General features: G+C 37.6%; 4 protein-coding genes across 5 annotated transcripts; 1 reads left to right on the forward strand and 3 right to left on the reverse strand.

Moving 5' to 3' along the window:
- Positions 1 to 4,708: 4,708 nt before the first annotated feature.
- Positions 4,709 to 5,839, reverse strand: LOC140769286 (LRR receptor-like serine/threonine-protein kinase IOS1). Its single transcript, XM_073109951.1, has 4 exons — positions 5,806 to 5,839; positions 5,574 to 5,639; positions 5,287 to 5,482; positions 4,709 to 5,135 (listed from the first exon to the last, which is right to left on the reverse strand). Exons 1-4 carry the CDS (start codon positions 5,837 to 5,839, stop codon positions 4,709 to 4,711), a joined length of 723 nt encoding a protein of 240 aa, XP_072966052.1.
- A 907-nt stretch (positions 5,840 to 6,746) lies between these two features.
- Positions 6,747 to 7,916, reverse strand: LOC140769064 (acid phosphatase 1-like). The gene is made up of 3 exons (XM_073109610.1): positions 7,505 to 7,916; positions 7,208 to 7,420; positions 6,747 to 7,078 (listed from the first exon to the last, which is right to left on the reverse strand). Exons 1-3 carry the CDS (start codon positions 7,852 to 7,854, stop codon positions 6,901 to 6,903), a joined length of 741 nt encoding a protein of 246 aa, XP_072965711.1. The 5' UTR covers positions 7,855 to 7,916; the 3' UTR covers positions 6,747 to 6,900.
- An 896-nt stretch (positions 7,917 to 8,812) lies between these two features.
- LOC140769053 (acid phosphatase 1-like) lies at positions 8,813 to 10,005 on the forward strand. The gene is made up of 3 exons (XM_073109590.1): positions 8,813 to 9,242; positions 9,327 to 9,518; positions 9,615 to 10,005. The coding sequence occupies exons 1-3, from the start codon at positions 8,869 to 8,871 to the stop codon at positions 9,790 to 9,792; spliced, it is 744 nt and encodes a 247-aa protein (XP_072965691.1). The 5' UTR covers positions 8,813 to 8,868; the 3' UTR covers positions 9,793 to 10,005.
- Positions 10,006 to 14,740: 4,735 nt separating this feature from the next.
- On the reverse strand, positions 14,741 to 20,040 carry LOC140769396 (NAC domain-containing protein 75-like). 2 transcript variants are annotated; one of them, XM_073110099.1, is made up of 7 exons: positions 19,954 to 20,040; positions 19,034 to 19,242; positions 18,759 to 18,936; positions 17,742 to 18,328; positions 16,858 to 17,112; positions 16,546 to 16,626; positions 14,741 to 15,418 (listed from the first exon to the last, which is right to left on the reverse strand). In XM_073110099.1, exons 2-7 carry the CDS (start codon positions 19,154 to 19,156, stop codon positions 15,338 to 15,340), a joined length of 1,305 nt encoding a protein of 434 aa, XP_072966200.1. In that variant the 5' UTR covers positions 19,157 to 19,242; positions 19,954 to 20,040; the 3' UTR covers positions 14,741 to 15,337. The 2 variants fall into 2 exon arrangements, with proteins under 2 accessions (XP_072966200.1, XP_072966201.1); XM_073110100.1 differs by lacking the exon at positions 19,954 to 20,040 and having other exon boundaries at positions 16,546 to 16,623; positions 19,034 to 19,522.
- Positions 20,041 to 22,835: the final 2,795 nt, after the last annotated feature.

Here is a 22,835-nt window from a genome sequence, read left to right on the forward strand (position 1 = left end):
AATTTATTAATATTATTTTTTGATGTTATTAGTACATACAAAAATTATTTTAATAATAACATAGTTTAAAAAAATATTATATCAATTAAATACTATATTATTAAGAATTTTATAATATTCATATTTATACTTAAATATATATAATTAAAATAATATTTAATAATAATAATACTTTTTAAAATGTGTTTATTTATATGAAATATAAATTATTGCCATTTATATTGTTTAAGTTGAATTTTATTTATTTAGTGTAAAATAAAAAAAAAATATGATAAGAGAGGAGAGAGAGTAGAGGTGAGTGATAGATTATGATATGTTTGAGAGACATAAGAGAAAGTAATGAAAAAATGAAAAATATGTGAAAGAGATAAGAGATGGATGATAAATTATAATAAAATATTTAAGAGAAGTTGTAGATAAATTAAGTATAAATTAGTATCGGAGTTAGTATGTGTATAGAATATAATTTTGATAAATAGTATTTATATTTTGAAATATGATTATTCTAATATTTAACTATTATTATAAAATAAGAGATTGTATACTGTAATAAGAATTTTTATTATTCTTAAAGTAAACGGGGACTCGTGCTGAAATATCCTTAAAGTTTGCCTATTTAATAAAAAAAAGATTCTTATGTTCCTCAAAGATGTAAGCAAGACACTAACCAGACATTTTTTCAAGGCCATCAGTTCTTCTCCCACAAAGTCCACTATGCTTATTTTTCACGACCAATTACACGCAAAGAGTTGGCAAATGCATAGGATGTGAGAAGCATGGGATATTCTCAGTTAGCCGGCGGTCGCTAGGGGATCGAAACTAGTAGCTAATTCGGCACTGACCATGCACCAGACCTACAATTCAATCACAAAAGCACCTTCGCTAATATTTTATCATGCCAAAGCCGATTTTATTAGAACCTTCTCCTTCTCCACATACATCTTGGGAGGCACTACCGTTTCCTTGATTCAAGTGTACCCTAATGAGGTGAAAAACAAAGAAGCTAGCTAGAATTAGCTACACTGCTGAATTTCCTGAGTGAATAATATTAACTCCATTCTACTCGCTGCGTGACGTTTAATATTTCCTTCCCTTTTGCTTCTTCTGCATCCCCAACTATAGGAATTTCGTACATTCTGAGAACAGTGCAGTTTATGATTGGCAGCATTCATAGCGAACCACAAGCTGCCAAAGGTTAGCAGATGTCTTCATCTTTGGTCGATAGGAAGGCAATCTCTTAAACACCTCCTTGCACCAGATCCTACAAATCTGTCCATCCTCTTACAAAAAATAGCCGCCATCTATGCTAGTGCTTTGCTCTTGCTAATGGTATTGCTAGTCTCGTCTCTTATTTTCCCAAAGAGAAACGATAAGGCATGGAACAGAGGAATGGTATATATAACTAGTTAGTTAGTTTCAAAGAGTATCTATGTGAAAAAAGAAGGTTAAGATTTTAAAAGGTATCATATATATATATATATATATATATATATATATAAGTACATCATAGAAAACACGAGACCACATTTGATCATTTGATACAACACACAACTCATCCATGTCAGGTCTTCGCTATGGTAGAGTCAATCAATCGTCAACGGGATGCTGTGGAGCTTCATCAGCCTTCTTTTTGATGGTGATCACAGGACAATTCGCATGCTTTATGCAGAATTCACTCACCGTCCCGACGAAAACTCTTTAAAGTATACGTGCTAAAGTATATAACGCAAATCAACTCAATCCAACTCTGAAAAGTATACGTTTTAAGGTATATAATGCAAATCAACTATGAATTGAGCAGGGCCATCAAAAGAATATATCAAATGGAAGTTCGCATCCTAGCAATGAAACAATATACGCACACTTAGAAAGATGTCCATTTCATTCATTAGCCTATAGATGCTTGTGTTAGCACTTGTAGTTGGTTAATTTGTGACAAAATAAGAACTCTATGAGTTGTGACTTATTAGATTTAATTATAAAAACAAAAAGCACATCTTGGAGACAAAAAAAGATTTTTCGTTCGAACGAGATCAATATGTTCAAACGATTCTTTCCTGCGAAGCATATTTTCATAAGAATTAGAAATCCGTTCGAACATTTTTCTGGAATGCTGTTTCATTCGAACGTGATACATGTAACACTCATGTATATAATAATAATAATAATAATAATAATAATAATAAAATTATTAGGCACTAGCGGCCACCACCAGCGGTGGTGGCTTCGCTCGTTAGCCTCGACTGACCCACCTCTTCACATTGAAGAGGTAGGTACTCGAGATGAGGGCTTCAAGCCCATCTTGCACTGAATTGGGAAACTCCATGGCCGTCGGCCATGGAGTTCTTCAATTCTCACCCACCGACCGCATTGGCCGGTGGTTCAAATCACTCCTGCACCCTCGTTGACTTGGGGAGGAGTTACTAGAGCTGGGGCCTGCCGGCGACGAGGATCACCGGCAGCAACCCCCTCTGATGATTGAACTGTGTGGGGGCTGATCAAACCCCCACTAGTTGTGTTGGCTACGGGGTGGGTCGTAGCCCACGCTCGTAGCCAGCAGTGGACTGGGCCCGTGAGCCCAATCCACCCAACTTTTATAGCCTACGGTGGGCCGCGGCCCATGCTAGTAGCTAGTGGTGGGTTGGGCTTGTGAGCCTAGTCCACCCGACCCTGTAGTTTTACAGTGTGGGCCGCAGCCCACACTTGTAACTAAGGGTGGATTGGGCTCAGCCCAGTCCACCCCAAAGTTGTTTCTATTTAGCTATTTTGATGGGCTGAGCTCTCAAACCCAGCCCACCTGAACCCTGGGCAACTACAGTGTGGGCCAAGGCCCACACCTGTAGTTAACCTTTTGCTTTAGCCTTGTGGGTTGTGGGTAGTCCACAGCCCACTTCTTCAGCATAATACTGACTAGGCCTTGAGCCCAGCCCAACCTTAATCCATAGAATAATTTATTGTTAGTCTGTTTTTTTCTTCTTAATTCTGTTAGCTACATAAATTGTAATTATTTTAATTTTTCTCAACCATATTATTAATAAAATTAGGATTAATACATAATTAAAATAGGTATCTGAATTTTTAGTCTTTTCAATTATCTTCGACACTTACAAATGTGAACGACTCTAAATGACCATTTTTTTAAATTAAGACAAAATAATATATTCGGACCTAGAAAATCAAATGTAATTTATACAACAAGATAGTTAGTCTTATAAGTTCATTAATCTTATGTTTATTTTATTTATAAATTATTAGATCCATTATTGTGCGGGAAGGATCTCGAAAGTCAAGAAAAGTCGATTGATTAGGAGAGTAAAATGAATTCCAGAAATATCCCAGGCAAGAAGAATTCTATAATAGTCTACGAAAAATCTAATAAGTTGGACTTGGCCCCTACGAGGGTATTTATGCTTTAAAACTTGTGTTGGACTTGTATTCCTAGAGGCTTGTTGAGACCTGTGATATTGTAACTTTGGATTATTTGTTGAATTATTATGGTATTTCTAGACTTATCCAGATACTTTGTGATATTATTTCACTGATAGGTCACGTAAGAATCACGTGGAAATTCTTCATGTGAGGAACACGTGATTTTTGGAAGTGGGTGTTTCAATACGCACGGCAAGAGAGAAATGACTATCCAATGTGCAAAATGTGTTCGAATGAGATTTTTTAGCCGAAGACTTCAAATATTGGAAACCCATTCGAATGAGATTTTGGAATGCAATAAAGTGGAACTTCAATCCGTTTGAACGCTTTAGATCTAATTTGAATGATTTTATTATGGCTCTTATTAGACCAAATTAGGTCTTCCTTAAGGCTATCTTCCTGAGGGATGTAAAAGGAGAGCTTAAAAAGATGACGATTATACTTGGAGGTTATAATGAGCTGCACTAAAGAGAAGGGAGAGGTGCTCTTGAAGATGTTTTGAAGCTTAAAGGTATTGGATTCATTTCACGCTTGTTTAGTCCAAGACTGAAGAAGATACTTGAGATTGCCTCAAGGGTCATCAGGGCTGAGTTATAACCTTAATGCTCAACAAGATTAAGAACCAAGCACAAGAAATGATGTATTGAGGGGGAGTCAAGCAAAATATTATCATGATGATTATAAATAATAGCAATCAATTTGTAAATGTTCTCGTAACCGCTAAATTCATAATGAATAGTTTTACCTCATAGTAGAGGTACATGGTTTTTTTTTTCTCCGATCATCGACAAAGGTTTTTCCATCTTAAAGTTGTGTTGTTTCTGCATATTTTATCTTTTAATTTTTAAAAAGTCTCAATCTCATTAATAGTGTTCTTCTTCTAGTAAAAATTTAGAATTTTTAGCTTATAGATGATAAACACTTTTCTACATGTACAAATGAATTGTAAAATTGTGCGCGACACAATATGACAGTTTAAGATGTGAAAAAAATGTCTATCCCAATCAATAGCCTGATATGGTCTATTAAGGTTGCCGATGTTAAGCACTAATTTTCAGTGTTCTTATTATATCCTTAAGCATATTAACCGTCAAAAATTTTCTCTACCTTAGAAAGATAGATAAATAGATAGATATAACATTAACCAGAAATCACTCTATGAGAAAAGGAAAAAAATCACTCCGTAACCCACTTGAACGTACACCAATACATCATGAAGTAGCACACCATGCATATAAGATCTACAAAAATCCCTCGCAACGCTCGCAAAATGACACCACTACCTTGCAGTTAGTGAACTCATGTTGGCCATTTGAACATGCATTAGTTCAATTGAATCACTCTGACTCGTCTCGGAGACTTCCATGAACACATTGCTACCAACTCCTCTTGCAACCTCTAGTTCCAAACTCTTCTTTAGCTGCGCTACCACTTCACGCATGGCTGGCCTCTCACTTGTCGCTTTCATCGTGCACCTCATTGCTAGCTTCAAAACATTCCGCATCGATTTGGGCTCATATTCTCCTTGTATCTTGGCATCCACAATGCCTGCAATTTCGTGCTTGTCGAGCTCCATGCCCACCCACTCCACTATATGACCTCTTCCCATTCTTTCCACTGCCGGCACTCCTGTGATCAATTCCAGGAGGACAATCCCAAAGCTGTACACATCACTCTTCTCATGGAGCTGCCCACTGCCCAAGTACCTGAAATTAAGACCGCATGTTATATGTTCATGCATCACCATTGCAGAATTAATATATCCAAGACAAAACGAGGTTTTATACTGTCTATAACATCTAACTGAAAATTGGAAGGATGGACAAAGTGTGTAGATTAGTTATTCAGCAGACTTACTCCGTATCCAGAAAACCATCGGTGCCAACAACTCTTGAGGCCGTGATAAAACTCTGGGTGTTATCGATTGGGAAAGGCTTTGACATACCAAAGTCTGCGATCTTAGCCTCAAAACTCTCGGTCAAGAGGATATTGTGGGTCTTCACATCTCTGTGAATTATTGGAATTGCGCATCCCGTGTGCAAAAATTCAAGCCCTGTTTTTAGTTAGTATGAGGATTAATTAGTCTCTCCTAATTAGTTAAATCAAGTGTGAAGTTGAGGCAAACAAATTAATTAACTCAGAACCTTGTGCTGCATCAGCTGCGATTTGGAGCCGCTGTGCCCAGCTTAACACCTTCTCACGGCCGCCATCTGTTCCAATTACTCAAGGTGAACAATATTTGACAAAATGGGTCGCTTATTAGGCAGTTCCATGGTTTTTTCTCTTGCTTCTAATAACCTTCTCTAACGGACCTTTTAAAAAAATGAGGGAAACGTACTTTTTGTTTACTAATGCAAAGGCTAGATTGTTACGTACCAAAGAGATCGTCCTTAAGACTTCCCTTGGCCATGTACAGATAGAGCAACGCCAGGTGGTCGTCCTCCGCACAGTAGCCAACCAAGGACACCAGGTTCTCATGCTGAGCCTTAGACGAGAGATTGGCCTACAATAAACGCACATAGTTTAGGACGTGATAATTTACTGCAAGGGTTACCCCAAAGTCTGATGATTAGGAGTAAGGCTTTAGTTAGTACTTGAGAAAGTTGTATATATTAGTTAAGTCATATGTAAAGTTTTAGGAAATACTTGCTTATCTTTAAATTTAGCATCTTTGGATACAATAGTGGAGATAATTCGGTTGTCTTGAAATTCTCACCAAGTGTACTGTTATGACGGCATATTCACTTTAGTTGTTCACGCTGGCGTTATGGTTGTGATTAGGATTATGGTCCAAAATTACTTGAACTTGATTAATTTTAATAATTTATTTGTTTGAATATTTTTGGAGTTTACAGTCACTTTGCACTTAGTAAAGATAGTCATGTTTGAAGTCTTAAAATTCTCACTAAAGTAGAGAATTATTAGTTTTTAACTTAATTTAGATTTAGGCGTTCAAATGGCCACAAAACACTTGAAATACCATATAGCAAAATAGGCCTACGATCATTCAAAGAAATCGCAATCCGAGATCTTTGAAGTCAGTAGTATTGGAAGTGCAGGCACTCGAATCAGGCCTATAAATACCTTATATTGTTTTCTAAGGAATTGAGATAGAGAAACGGGATGTACCAAGAAAGAGGGCATTGCCAGAGAGCACACCTCTACTTTTAACATCTTGGGTGTAAAATTCTTATTCAGTGTTATTATTAGCTTATTTAGTTTATTATTATCTATTGCTATTTCATTTAGAATGAAAGAACTTGTTTTCTCCTACAGATAATGATAGCATTCTTGATAGGCATGATGGCATTTTTCCAAAGAACACATTTCTATGGCATGACAACTCGAAACGAAGCTTACTTAAACTACACAGAAAAGAAGCATAAATGCTACATTATTCCCCTCATGATAATTAAGTCTAATCTAAGACTAAATCCTTCTGGCTAACACATCATGGCCAGGGAGATGAACTCAGAACACGTAGTACATGGGGTTTGGGAGTTTAAACGATCGTCTCGCCATTGGGGGCCCCCACATGTCACTCCACTGATCCCCAACGTTGCCATGGATAATGTAACCAAGCTCTGAAAGCTGTCCTCGCATGTCCGCTTTGAAGAAGGTCACAGGATTTTCCAAGTCATAATTTCCCCTGTCACATATTAAAGCAACAAGCTACATATGTATACATATTCGATTGCTAAATTTGAAGTCTCAGAACAATTAACACAAGGTTCAAACAGCAAAATCACTTGAATGTAGGCTTCGATACGTAACGTACCTAAGTATAAGTGCAGCCCAAGAATTATTATAACCAGCATTCAATAGCTGATTCACGGTGGCATTCCTCTGATCCTGGAGACGAATAGACATAATGACGATCTCAAATCCGAGAGCTCTGAGCTCATTGTACAGCCACAGAATAGACGGTAAAGCTCTTGGAATCTCTGAGCCAGCACTAGACTCCGTTACGAACTCCGTGGGAACCTTCGACCTGCAAGATATATATAACGAGGGTGTAAACTAGCTAGAATTAACACATAATATAGGACGTGAAATGCAAAAAATAAGAACCCACCCAGGTTGGCCAATGGTAGAGATCAACGTCTCGTCGATGTCAAAGATCCAGATGTCCTTCCCACCGCCTGCAAGTCGTAGAGTTTTAGCGTACTCCAACGCCCGCTTGGCCACGAAGAACAAATCCAACTCGTACTGGCCCATGCTTATATAACTCTTCACGTACTCCATGCACTCTTTTGGAGTCGTGTTCCATTTCAGGAGGTCGTCAGTTTCAGCTGCAAACCTCCAGCTCTCGCAGTAGACATCTTTATCTCCTTCTTGGTGAAGTAATTTTAGGTGGTTTTGAGAAGAGGAAGTGGAAGAGATCAGGGAGAGCATGAGGAGGAAAAGAGCAAGGAAAGGTGCCATTTGGAGAGTAATACCAGTTTGAACCAAGTATGAGATCTCCTACCTCTAAGCTCTCTGCCTATAGGTACTTATGGTTTGGGATTAGATGGACTGGACTGTATAAGAAATTCAAATTTGTAGCTCGATTTTGGACGTGAGTATAAAATATATCTACGCACCCTAGGTTTTTTTCTTTAATCTTGATCAGGATAGTACATGGATAAATTAAGATTCGCAATAAATTAAGAGTCAAACGAGAAAGCTTGGGATTACTGAGGTGGGTTCATGTATGGAAGGAAACGTGCAAACGCATGGTTAGTGGCTAATTTATACTGATCAAGTAGGATAAGGTTAATATAAATTTGTCCACTTGACATGACTTTAAACACTATCAACCTGATCCAAATAATTTTTTGGGGGATTGGAAACTAAGAAAACAGTAATGGAATCATTGAGATCGTTCTTACTTACTACTAGATATAAATGCACGTTAATTATTTCGCCACTACACTCCGAAAAGCATGGTGGATCGCGTGCAGGTGTGTAACACATTTTCACTCGAAGTTTTCATCCGAAAGGTCAACAAGCTCAAATATTAGACTAGATTTCACGAATCACGAGTGCGAGTTGACCAAATGAGCTGGACTTCTTCTCCCTTCTCAGATTCACAAGATCTTAAATCCAGAAAATATCTCTGTCAACTCTTAACGTTCACTTAATTTCTCCACTAATCGAGGCAGTTGTAAATTTAAAAAAAAAACATTAATGTTCCGATAACGGCTTGCTATCTTGATATCATCCAGTGCCGATCGAGGCATGACTCTTGACTCATGAGTGTAAGATTAGTTTGAAAGTAATTATTTCAAATATTTAATTCCTTATGTGCATGACTTCACACCATTCTTGTGCACTTGGGATTCCAATATAACCACCAGATGAAAGCATCATCCCCAATATCTCCTATATAAAGAGCATCAGAGCCATCCTATATATCTATAAACTCCCCATTAAACTCATCAAAAAAGCAAACTAATTATGGGTCCTTTCCTTGCTCTCCTTCTGTTGCTCTCCATCTCTTCTGCTTCCTCGCGAAGCCCAGTCGAAATCTTCTTCCATAAAGGAGAAAACTTTGGCCACTCTGCTGGTGAAATCAAAGATCAACTCTGTAAGAGTTGGAGGCTTGCAGTGGAGACAAACAATTTGAAGGACTGGAACGCCGACAGAGTACAAGAGAGATGTGCCGAGTATGTGAAGGAATACATAACAGGAGGCCAATATGACTCAGACTTCGATCTTATTTCCAAACAGTCTCTTGATTTCGCCAAATTAGAGTCGAGTTCAGGAACTGGGATGGATGGCTGGGTCTTTGGCCTTGATGACACCCTGCTTTCCAACATTGGGCAACTTGGGTCAGTACCTGTTTCCCTGTTAAGACAAAAGGTATATGGCGATATGCAAACTTAATCCCCTGCTTTCTCTTTCTAACATTGTAGATGGAAGGATCCAAAGGAGTTATCATCTGATGCACCATCAGCCATACCTTCAAGTTTATGGCTGTACAATGAGCTCAAGAATCTCGGCTATAAGTTGTTCATCTTGTCTGGGAGAAGCGAGCATCAAAGGAACGAGACTGTGAGTCAGCTACTGAATGCAGGATACGACTCTTGGACAAGGCTTATTCTAAGGTTTGATACATATATATATGTTGGTACTCACTGCTACATTAAGATTTTTGAGAAAGTATTTGCTATTGATTTGTTAATGAATGATGCACGACATAGGGATGAGGCTGACACCGCGAAGACTACGAGGCAGTTCAAATCAGAGAAGCGAGAAGAACTTGGGAATGAAGGATACATCCTTCGAGGAAGCTCAGGGGATCAATGGAGTGACTTGATGGGTTACCCGATGGCACTACGATCGTTTAAACTCCCTAATCCCATATACTTCATGGAATGATTTGCATTAGAGTTGCATCTTATATATTAGCAGATGTTTTCTAGTCTGAAACTTTGTTGTACTCTGGAGCTCCTTTATGAGGATTAATAATGCGATTAGGCAGGTCTTTTAGTTGAAATTCCAAAACGATCGAGAAGTGTGGGTTAATTTGCATGTTGTTGCTTCATAAAGCATGATTGATACTAAGCCCGAGCTAGTCAAAGTATGTGGTTATGCTAAAGTTGGTTAAATTTTTCACTCAAATCTGATAATCAAATTTGCATATGAAGATGGATACTGCCGTAACGTTTTTTTTTTTTTTTTGACGATACTGCCCTTCAAGTTTCTACGTAAGAAACATAAGATTTTTAAGAGATATCTATACAAATACCAAGTATTTCGAGGGATATACATATAATTACTTAATCTTTGAGAGGTTTATAAATGAATAAGAGATATGAAAAGAGTACATATAAAAAAAAACCGAAATTATGTATCTAGTATCAACGAAGAGCTGGGCTTCTAGTGGGCTTATAATGGGCTTCTAGTGGGCTTCTGATGGGCTCTCATCACATAGGCTGATTAGCTGCGAACTACAAAAATTTTGTAGCACAATTAGCAATTTTCTTCTATCATGATCAGTAATATTGGAAGCCAAGGTCTCTTAGCAGTTTGTAATTGCGAAACAAGAACTATTGCTGTTATTAATGGATCGATCATAAAAGTAATAGGGGGTTTTTAGCAAAAAAATGTCCCAGAAATTATGCGAATTAAAAGCGGTGAACGAACTCGTATACGCTTAGCATATTCAAATGCCTTATACGGATACGCCTCCATGAGCTTTGGCAATGTTATTGATCAATTCCTTGGCTTCGAAGAATGTCTCAAACACGTTTTGCCATATTGGCCTTCACTTATCTATTTTTTGTTGTGCAGAATAGGGCAGCGGAAGTAAGTCGCCAATCAAACGCACACAAATCTCCATGGAATAGTAAAGTACAAATGCAATTCAAATAGAAATTTTTTTAAATATGCCGCCAATATTAGAGAAATCTAAGAAATTAATCTAACTACAAATAAGTAACTCTAAATACAAGTAGTAACAGAAAAAGAGATGTAAAATTTTACATAGTACGATGATATGTCTATATCCACAGCAGTATAAATTTCTAATCTACTATTTGAATTCAAGTACAAAGAGTTTTTAAAACTTTAAACACTCCAAGTACAATAGTGATTTTCTCTCTCAAATATTTCTAATGATGAGTTAACCCTAAAACTCCAATTAAGTAATTAGGGGTAACTTGGATGAGAAGAAAATCGCAGGCCGTTCGAACCGATGGACAGTGAAATTCTAATAAAACGTTTGAGCCTTTTGAACACTGAGTCTTTTCAAACTCTTAGTTATTCGAACGGATGAACATCGTTCGAACGCCGGTGCACAAAATTGAAACAACAACAAACTGCAATGAATGCCATTCAAGGCGTTTAACTCGTTCGGACAAATTTTTCGATTTGGAGCCAATTTTCAACATTCTTTCACGTACTCAAACACACTCCTCTGGCGTCCTCTTCGTCGTCGGCCTCCTCGGCAGACCTCCAACTTTGGCGACGGAGGTCATTAATGCAGCCAGATCTACCAGCATCTATTTCTCCGTGATTCAACTTGAGTTGATCAGTTCGAGAAGAAGAAGCAGCAGTAGCATGCAAGACAAAGAACAGGGGCAGAAGCAGAAGAAGAGAATGTCTGAAATGGATTGAACTACTGCATGCAGTAGGAGAGCACACTTTGAATAGCCATTATCTTGGTGTTCATTTCTTCGTCAAACAAGACTTCTCGTTATATGTTATACAGCTTTTAGATTATTATAATTATTGGATTTGAATAGTTTGTCGAATAAAACATAGACGTATCTATAAAAATCTAATGAGCATCGAATATAAGAGCCTCACGTGAAATAGGTCACGAATATAGTGGCATGCACTTTATCTTAACCCCTTAATCCTATGGATTGAAAGAATAAAAGAAAGAAACGTGTATCACATGAAAGGACGCCAAAAACGTTTAGATCACCTCCACTATATACTTCTCCAGGGATAAGAAGATGCTGAAAGTGTGATTAGTAATCCAATGAGTCGAAATGGTTATAGAAAAAAGGTAAGTTCCTCTTTCTGACCTGAAGAGTTGACATAGGCTAATTGATGGATGATGGATCCAAGGTAATGTGGATTAGAAAGGAATTGTTTTAAAAAACAAAATTAGTCCAGGTGAAATTATCCATGTTACGTTTAGTTGATTAAGTTTTTGTTGTGCACTGCATTGACTTTTATTATAAAAAAAAGTTGAAAATATATATAATTGCAATTGGATATAGAAGACCGAAAAGGAAGTTTAAGCCCGGCCCATAATACTTTTTTCCTTTATTGGGCCATAAATGGGCTTTAGAAAAACCTGTTAGGTTGGCATGGATATGGGTCTTTACTGGGCCAAGTTTACTACATGCACGCTTCCTGTTTGTTTATTTGCCTGAGCTAATTAGTTACCTTTTGGAGTCCCAATAAACTTAAAAAGAAACCCAAAAGATGCTCATGACTCATGAGAGCTCAAGAGTCGAGACATTCATTATGACATCGACAAACTGGATAAGCCTAACGGAGTTGCAACAATAAAATGAGAGTATTTATAGAGAGGAAGCCATCATTCTTTAGCTTCTTTGAGTGAATCGAATCAGTGATCATGCACTAAGTTGGAAATAATATAGTTAAGGTATCAAAGAGGTGGTTAAACTAATACTTCTGATATCTAGGACTTTTTATAATATGTAATACATCTCTATTACATAAAAACAACACTGTCATTTGCAACCTAACAAAGACGAATCTTACAAGTTAAATTTGCCTAACCTAAGAGAATAAGATATACTAACAATGGAGCTATCTCTGGGAATTAAAGATGATAAGTAAAGTAGATCATTTGGGTGAGAATCCAAAAAGGAAGGCCATGTTCTATTATTCTCTCTCCCACTTAGACAATTCCTCTTGCAACTTCTTTAAGGAACCGAATCAGCACATGGGAGCCTAACAAGGCTAAGCCAAGACCTTTGAAGAGAATCAAAGATCTCCACACAAAGAGAAAGAGATGAAACATCAAAGCTTTCTGGAAGGGAGAACAAGACACAGCATTCTTTCTATCTCCTGTCGAAAGGGGCACATATAGATGCACAGTTGCATCCCATTCCACTCAACGCCCACTTGGAAGGGTTGGTTGGTTCTTACTTTATTTATTTGGATGAGGATTTCAGAACCAAAGCCATCCCTTGTCCTTGTACAAGGATTCGCCCGCATGGCATTTTCTAAAATGGCTATCATGCCCCCCCCTGAAACCTATTTTCGATTTAGATTATAGGATTAATTTTTATGCAGAGAAGTGTTGAGAAAGATAAACAATCTTATAAAAATGAAGCAACTCGGCCAAATGCCAACAGGAGTATTTGTAGACTAGTATAAGGATCCAATACCTTAATCGTATAAAAATGACAAACTATTTACAGATAGAAAGTTTCGATACTTGGATTTATAGATACTTAACTTGGCTGGACTCAAGCACACAGGAAGATATAAGTTTTATATATATATATATATTTTAAAATAGTGAAATCGCTAATTCGAAGATAACACGAAGCATCATGACCGCCAAAGGGTCCATCTTTTAATTCTTTCTACGTTTTCCAATATATGTACTAAGTTTTGTCCAATTTTTAGTCGATTACATCATTCTTTGCTCCGTTTTCTTGTCAAATTTAGATTCAGTTACCGACTCTTAATCCACCTCAAACGCAAACACTATTACCATCAGCATCTCCACCGTCATTCGACTGCATTAGAAATTTTCCAAGAGAAAAGGGGAAGCATGCCACCGATTGCTTTTAGCTGCAGCATATATCTAACCACTGTGTTATTTGAGCTAAAAGTCATCGTCTGGATATCGAGCTATCTTTGAAGCTAGAGTCATGAATGATACAGTGAAAGAAAAGTTACACCAATTGGACTGCAGCTTGTCTTTGCATTTGCAAGTAATATATTATATATATATATATATATATATCAAACATTGTGGAGAGTAAGATCTGGAGTTATATATGGAAGGAAGGAGGGGATTTCGAAATCGATAGTGTGGGAGTGGCAGAGAGTAGTAGTACACGACTTTCGAGGAAAAAAAGAGAAAAAGAAGAAGAAGGATAATTCAGTCAAATCCTCCCATTACCGCACTTTATTCCTTTCGCTGTGAAACTACAAAGAAGGTTCGGCAAGGCTCTCTGCATGCACGTCCAAAGCTAAGTGAGCAAAAGATGCTTCAAAGCATGCACGTTCCTCTCTCTCTCTCTCTCTCTCTCAATTCATTCTAGTGAGTAAAAGATACTAATTAATGGCTAAAGCCAGGTGATCCATTAGTGCTGAGAAGCTTCGTATCTAGTAGAGCACAGCCAAATAGAATAATGCAGCATAAAGCACTTAACAAAGTGGATATCATTGTTTGAAATTTTGTTTTTGAGCATAAAATGAGTTGATTAAAACAATCTTAGTTAGCCATATACACATGCAAAGGTATTAGGGCACCGAGCAGAAGGTGTGTAGAGAGTTGGTTGTGAAATAGGAAAGTTTCCATTTCCAATTAAAAGAAGAAGAAAAAAGCAATGTACTTTTGGCAAATAATATATATGAAAAGAAATTTATTCTCTAGAATATGTTGCTTGGAATTTTACAAGAAGTGGAATGAATAATTTCTTACTCCGGTTAACAATAGGATGTGGACATATTTTAATGACTTAAAGAACCCGAGTTCTGCAGGTCTAAAAATGGCAAAGTAAGACCAGTATCACTTCCTAATAGCGCATACATAAGGGCAGATCTGTAGTTGTTATCATAAGATCAGAGATCACACATACGAATACAAAGAACTAACTAGCAAATGAACAACACCATTTATTATTTTCATTCCTCCAATCATTTCCAAAACACCACTCAAAACCTTCTTGTTTTGTCTTCTCCTCTTCACATTTTTCTTGCATACAATAAAACAAAAATACTATCTGTGAAGTAAAGAAATTTATAACACATAGAAAGCACCTAATTATTACAGAATAATATAAATAATATCAATGAAAAAGATGATTTGATAATGATTACATTGTTGATTTTGACGTATGATTGATTATCTCTAAGCATTTTTGCCCTTCTTTCTGATGTCAGCAACAGCAGTACCTTTCTTTTTCTTTTCCTTGCCTTCTCTTCTTTTCTTTTTTTTTAAATATATTTCCTTTTTTTTCTTTTTCTTTCCACCAACATCTTGTCTTGTTGTTTCTATCTTGCATTAATATATAGTTAGTTTTTAGTTGCAGTGCCTTCAGCTTCTTGTCGCAAAACCCCATTGACTGAAGAGGAAGAGAGAAGGAACCTTTCGTTCTTCCCTAGCTTGCTTCTTCTTCCTTGGGGAAAACAACTCCAGGTGCAAGTCCAGGTAGTTATGATGTACTGTTGTGTTAGTTTTCTTGGTTTCCACCTCCTATTAGCCATGATGATCTGGGTTGTCAGGCGGCCAGTATGGGTACTGCCATTCTGTCTCTTGGGAGTGTGGAATGGATGTTTCCTGCAATAGCAGGCAAAGAGTTAAAAAGGAACTACTGAAGTGCAACAGTTTAATGAACCAGTTAATGATAAATAGTAGCCTAAAAGATAATAGAAGTTTCAATGGAAAAAAAGAAACTATGTTCTCCATTTATTATGGATTATTTCACTGTGCTACCAATGAAGATGCTTAGAGAGTGCATATACATATGCTTAGACTTGAAAAATATCTCAGTTTCCTCTTTCTTTAAAAGCAGAAGATTAGTAAGAAAAAAGGTGGCACTTTCTTATATCAATATACTGCTTACAATTAAGATTGGAATGGAACTTATGTCTTCTAATGCACAGGGGAGAAAATTAAAAAGTGATCAAACATGATTGTTGGAAATAATATTTTAATGGTAAAGGAATGCCAATAGACATGAAAGTAAAAGAAGTAAAGAATCCTTTTTCTTTTCCTATGCATTGTTCTAGAAAATATTAAGTAAACAGAATAGCCTTTAGGATCTAGTCTGAAAGGAAGACAGCCTACAAGGAAAAAAAAAAAGCTTGTGTTTTCACTTCTATGGTCTTAAAAGGAAAGAAAGGATGATATTGTTCGTATTGGTAACTGCGCTTCTCTTCTTTGATCTTGAAAAGTGAAGGAAGAGTGGTCCTGCATATATATTAATTATTATATTTCACTTCTATGTCTTTTGAAGGAAAGGGATGTTTCAGTATCTTTTCTTTTATTGGTCAAGTGATCTCTCTCTCTCTCTTCTAGCTGTTCGACCGCTGTAAACCTTTCCTTTCTATAGTTCACATTTGTCTTCTTAAGTCCAGTAAAAAACTACATAGATCTTCTTTTATAAATAAATGCAGATAATTATATATATATACTGTGTGTATATATATATATATGTTGCATGAGAAAGTCATCTATTTGGATGTGGGGTGCGGGTAGCCCTTGATTAACGACAATTAATAAATTACATCAGTGATAATATTTACTGCTTATTTTCATCTCTTTTCTTTTACAAAATTGAATGCAGGTGCTCTATTTTATATAGGCAGTAAGTAGACTGTAACAAACCAGGAACACCCAAAAATGGAAAAAGGGTAGTGAAATGCTGTTGTATGAAGATTACTGCTTAAAATAGCAACACTTACTCCTTTTATGCCCGCTGAAGTGCAACCCATAATCAGCTCTTCCAAGCCAGATGTAGATCTGCGGTCAAGCTGCGGCTGCTGCTGCACCCAGGAAAATTAAGAAAACATCAAAGATGATAAATTCAGTAATGGCACAAGAAAATAAATAAGAGAAGGTAATGCAATGATCTCCTTTTATTTATTTGAGAAGAAAAATGAATCATCAAACGTTGTGCAGGGTCTGATGCTGAGTCGATCGAGATTTTCCATAATTCAAACTTAATTTGGATTAATGTAGACTAGCATTATTGATGAGAATAATCCAATAAATACCTGAAACTTATTGGTTTGGAGAAGGATCGGCGGCACATGGTATGGGTCATCAAGAACAACTGAGGTCTGGTGGAGCGGCGGAGGAATGATTGTGGAGATGGCGTTTGTCGGCCTGCTGATGTGGAAGGCCGCTGTCGAAGCCGCATGCCGGTGCTGCTGCTCCTGATTCATATGATGCTGCAGCGGCCTATGGTGGTGGTGCTCATGCTCTTCGTGGTCCTCCCTCCCCTTGGATGGCACTTCTCCTATGTCAACCTGTTACAAAACAATGAAACAATTGCAAGTCAATTTTTTTTTCTTCTATTCTTTGTTTTTCTTTTTTTCCCCATTCCCTTTCAGTTTTCTTTGTTATCTGTCTTTTTCTTAAAACTTGGTCTGATGGGGTAGGTGATCCAAATGTAGAAGATTCTGTAATTATTGTTTATAAGTCAAATATTGGTGGTGTTTCTTGTGATGATCAATGTGTACATGATTCCTACGTTTTGCTTGTGATTGAAATAAAATGATGTGAGAGTTTATCTAAGAGGGTCCATTTATGATGTTTCCTTAAATAGATGTGTCATATTCGGTTTCTAGTAGAAAGTTCTCTTCATCCATATGAAGAAAGATAGTGGTGTGAACAATACATCACTATTAGTATTTCATACGCACGCATTAGGTAAGCCCCTTATTTTCACTTCTCATTTGATTGTCATGCATGAACATATCAAGCACTATCCTTCATTACTAGCCCTTTATTTTCCCATAAAACTTTAGAAATACTTTGGTTCCAAAAAAAAAAAAAGACAAAAGAAAGGTTTACAAATTCTGCGGCAGATGTGTTGCTTGCTGAGTGATTAAAAAAAGATAAATCTGACAATCAAAACATAAGTTCATAGAAGTACCTCAGGAAAGGTTCCTCTAAATGGAGCAAAACTGAAGTTGTCAGGCTTCATGTGCTGCTGCATATCAATGGAACTGTAGCCTGAGATCCTAGTCCCAGATGAGAGCTCATCCCTTTGATTCACAACCTCTTTAGATGAGCAACTCCCACTCCCACTATCCCTTCTGTGTTCCATTCCATCCCCACCTACTTGTAGTGATGGTGGTGGTGGTGTTGTTGTTGCTACTGTAGGACACCTGTCTGACCAATTGCACTGCCTTGGTTGTGTCTGGTAAAATATCTTAGACACCACCAGTTCTCCTTCCTTCTCCTCCTCCAACTCTCCAAGGTGGTATTGGTGCATGACCCAGTTAGTTTTTTCAGGCTTCCTATGCTTGCCGAAGTTGGTGTACAAGACCAGTATCTTCTTGCATCCCTTTTGCTTGCCATTGACCATAACTGGCCTTGTCTTGCCTGTCTTGTGCCACCTGGTCTCACCTCTCTGGAGGTCACATTCAGTTTGTATCTTTCTCCTCTTTCTTGTTCCAGTGGTGTAGGCCTTGGATGGCCTGTGGAAGAAGTGTTTGCTGAGGCCATCCCTTGTCACACCTAAAAAACAAATAGAAGATATGGAAGGATTGGAAAAAGGAACTGTGCAAGGTTAGGTGTGACCAATAGGGCCACAAGCTCAGATTTTCTTGTCAGATGTAACAACCTTGAGAGATAACACCAAACTCCGAGAGGGTTTTGGAAAGACTCAGTTGGAAACTTCAGAAGCATCTTACCATCATGAGATAGATGGAGGCACATATTTCAAGAGAGTAGAGAGAGAGAGAGACTCGGAGATTCAAAATTTTAAGGTACTACTTTTTATATTAAAAAATTGGAGTATAGTGGAGTGCTGCAGGAGGGAGGAAGAGAAATGGATCCTATACCTTATTCAACTTTTTTTTTTTCAAATAACAATCCAAAACTAAAGTGACAAGAATAAATTTGTGAAACAAAGAGTATCTCACTTTCTAGGTGTAGTTTCTCTCACCTGGTAGCTTCTCAGGATGAGTGTAACATATGCCATCTTCTCCTTCAATAGTTGGTATGAACTCATCTATCAAAGGGTGGGATTTTGAGTCCTCTTCTTTAACCTTTGCCTCCAAGTGCTCTATCAACTCTTGGTCTGTTGGATCAAACTTAACACCTGCTGGTAGTCCAACCCAGTCCTATAAATTACACACACACACACAAAGAACAGTGAAACCTCCAAAAAAGTAAGATAAAAAAAAAATAGTATCACCGTGTTAATAGAAATTTCCGTACCGGCTTACGATCGAGCTTGATACCGCAACTAGGGCACTGCTTGGATCCGCACATCCGATGTTCTTCGAGCTTTGCGTCGATGAGATTCGAGCTACTGCCTGATCCTATCTGATTCCTATTCATGGCTTCTGCATGGGCTTAAAACTTCCTAAGAAACTCTCTTATGCTTGATTCCATCCAACATCAAAGTGCACATGAATACTCCTAGCCTGATTCCAGAACTGAACTCATCAGGATGATAGACAAAATAAGGAACTCAGAGAAGAAGGAAATAGAAGGTAGAAGAGGAAGGAGGTGGGGGAGATAAGGAGAGAGAGATGCCGGAATAAAAAGAAAGAGAAGAAAAGGAGAGAGAGTGTGGAGTGTGATATTGATATATATATAAATATCTTCTTTTTAACAATTAAAACAAGACACTAGTAGAACTCTGACTACTTTAACTGAAGCCCATGAGAAAAAGGAAAAGGTTCTTAAAACAACTCTCTCTCCTCCTCCCCTCCCCTCCACCCCCCCCCCCCCCCCCCCCCCCCCCCCCCCCTCTCTCTCTCTCTCTCTCACACACACACACACACACACAGAACACCTTTAAACCCTATGCTAATTTAAGCTTCCTCTACGCGGTTAGAGGGAGATAAGAGAGTGAGAGAAAGAGTTGGTAAAGCAAAAGGGTAGGAAACGGCCATCACCAGCTGTTACCGCACATTCCAAAGACCCAAACTCGATACTATTTAACCAAAAAACATTAAAACTTAGTACTTGGAATTTAACATAAAGGGCAAGGTATTAAGATAAAAGCCCTAATGAAGTAGCGTATGATTCGTATATTTTCTTGCATGAAATAAGTTGTAAACGGAGGTGCAATAAGAAATAAAAGGAAATTAAAAGAAGGGAAGGGTAGTATTATAGTGATCAGAACTCACATGGGCTTTGGGATTGTGATGAAATGATGATACTTTTTGGCATGAGAACGAGAGAGAGAGAGAGAGAGAGAGAGAGGAAGAAGGGTGTGAATCCATAGGTTGCTTCATACCCAAGGCAAGGAGCAGTACACTTGATGGGCCCCAAATAAAATTAAACCAAAAGATATAAAATGCCACGTGCCCGAGCAAACTTCTACTGCACGCACCACCATATATATATTACTATTTTACTCTTAAAAATGGTTAATAACATCGATATAGCAATATGCAGAAAAGAAGCTTACCTGCTGATTTACTTTACCCACCATAGACAAGTGTCGTGTTTAAGCTCCATAGAGTACAAATCTCTCATGCAGTTTTTATAGAACCATCATGAGCTTGGACCCACGGGGAGAATATACTCTTGTCGTCGTCGTGGGGGAGGTTGTGTGTGAAGATGGTTAACTAGAACGTAGTATCTTAGACATAGCTTCTTGCTCTTTGTCTTTGAGTGGGTACAACCGTGAGGACGGAGAGTGTGGGATATGGTTAGGTTTATCTAATTTAGACGACTACAGAAACTAATATTTTGATTAATATAAGAAGTGAAGAGAAAATAGTCAACTCCTTTTTCCAACTCATCATTGCTAGATTAGAGCTCTCCTAGAATTTAGGGTTTAGAATATATTTTTTTTATTCTTCCATCCTCTTGAGGATCTTCCTTCCACCGTTCCACGACTTCCTCCTCTCTAGCCAAGTGGTTAGGCAAAGGGAAACTAGCAGGCTCTTCTCTTTCATAGGAATTTGCCCTAATCTTTCTTTCTCTTTGCCGCCATCTATTCTCTTTCTCCTTTTTTTTTTATATCCATCTTTTTTTTTGTTGTTGTCCTCTTCTTGTCGCCGTATAAAGTAATTGCTTGTCTCTTCAGGTTTATAGCTCTCTCAGTCTCCGCTGGCCCTTGCAACATCTGTTGTCACCATCCTTCTCTTTAACTGCTTCACCGCCATTGAGTCTATCCTACTGTCTCCTCTGTTCATATCCACTTCTCCTTTGCTGTCATAGCGGTCCTCCTTTCTTTCTCTCTCTTTATTTTCTAAATTGCCTGCTTTGTCCAGTTTGGCTTGTTTCCCGGTCATAATGGATCTGATGGATTGGGTGCAAGTCAAGGAGAGCCTGTCTCTAGCCTCCCGCTTGTCTAACTATTGGGCAACTTCGGGCCAGCGTGCCGTCAGTTATCTAGTTCATGTTACTGCATTGTGCACCTCTGGATTATTTATTTTCTATTTATGTTTCTAGTGTAGGTTAAGGATCTCCCTTCTTCGGCCTTCCAAATATTTGTACAGCTATGTGATTTCAACTAGCGGATCGCGATGGAGTCTCAAATTAACTTAATATTATATTTTTCATTGTAGTGTTGCACAAATTATGATCCTATTTTCGCTCTTAATTTATAGACCATACTGTCCTCGATGACTTACTGCTTTTCTAAAAAGGGAAGAACAAAATAAAAACTTAGATAGAGGGACGGTCAATTGCGTCAAATTAATGACTGGATGATTCGGAGAAAACTGCGGTGGGACAGCGTACAAGAAAAGCTTTATTCTATGGACGGTGCACCGTTCAGGCTTTCACTGACACAAGGTGTTCATTAATATAATTTTGATCTTTTCCTCTCTTTTTTTCTTCTTTTTTTTTGTGTGGAGATGATCATATAAATATCTCGTTCATATTTAAATCCTTAAAGACAATAAGTAAATAAAAAATAATCACACCTAGTGCTTAATTTCTTCCTTCCAATCACAAATTAGTTACAAATATCAACATAACTGGATATGCGAGATATGGTGACATTAACGTACATAAGAAAGGCCCAGTTAAGTCGAACGCCATGGGCCAGGAATGTATGGAGATGTCCAGCCCACCAGCTTTCTTTGCTCATCTAATCCAAAGAGAGAGAAACACAGCTATCATGATCATCTCTTGCAATCGATCTACGATATATCACCTTTCTCAGCAAAATTTACCATGCCACAGCTTTGAGATATCAACAAGCAGATTGGAAACTCTTTCCTGGAGAAATATGGAAACATATCGTAGTTTCTTGACGTTACGTAACTACATATCTAAGCATAGTTAGCTCCAAGGCTGAAGTGATCAGAATACCCTTCACATTTGAGATCAGCGAAAGTTCTACTTACTTCTCTCAAACTGAATCACTGAAACATAACACGAAATAAATTTCTGGTTCCTAAGATTTGCCCTTGTATTATATCTTTCTTTTTTTTTCATTATATTATTGATAAGGAGCCTGTTCCAAGGGCTGTGATCTTATTTCTTCTGTGTATTAAACTTATGTTTAACTCGCCATTGGCAGGTTGAAAGACCTAGAATAATGGTAACAATCTAAGATTAAGCTACCAGTAACATCTCCGCACGATTCCAGGAAAATTCAACCTTCCAGTCCAGTTTTGGCTCTCTTCTCTACATTGTTCTACTTCCCTCCAATCTCATTGATGGATGGATTCTGACAGCATAAAAAGAAGAGGAGTACAAGAGTACACATAGTCCTACACTAGACAACCGAATCATTCTTTTTGATCGAATTGGATTATAAAAAGAAAAGGTAGTACTTTTGTTATTTGGTAACATGAATATGAGAAAGACCTTGGATGGGTCGTGCTTCATTTTTAATTATTTTATGTTCCTGATATTTTGTTTTTCATTTATAATGTTGTGTCAGATTGCTTTGTTATAATCTCTGAAAGTTAATGAATTAATGATGGGTCTTTGGTAAACCTAAGTTTTAATCAATGTTATTGAGAGGTAGCATCCAATTAGCCATCTTTGCTATCCTATTCGATTCTTAATTTATATTTAAGAATGCCAATACTTTATATCATAA

This window comes from Typha angustifolia, chromosome 10 (genome assembly GCF_048772165.1).
Source record: "Typha angustifolia cultivar Huaian chromosome 10, ASM4877216v1, whole genome shotgun sequence".
NCBI classification, from domain to species: Eukaryota; Viridiplantae; Streptophyta; class Magnoliopsida; order Poales; family Typhaceae; genus Typha; species Typha angustifolia.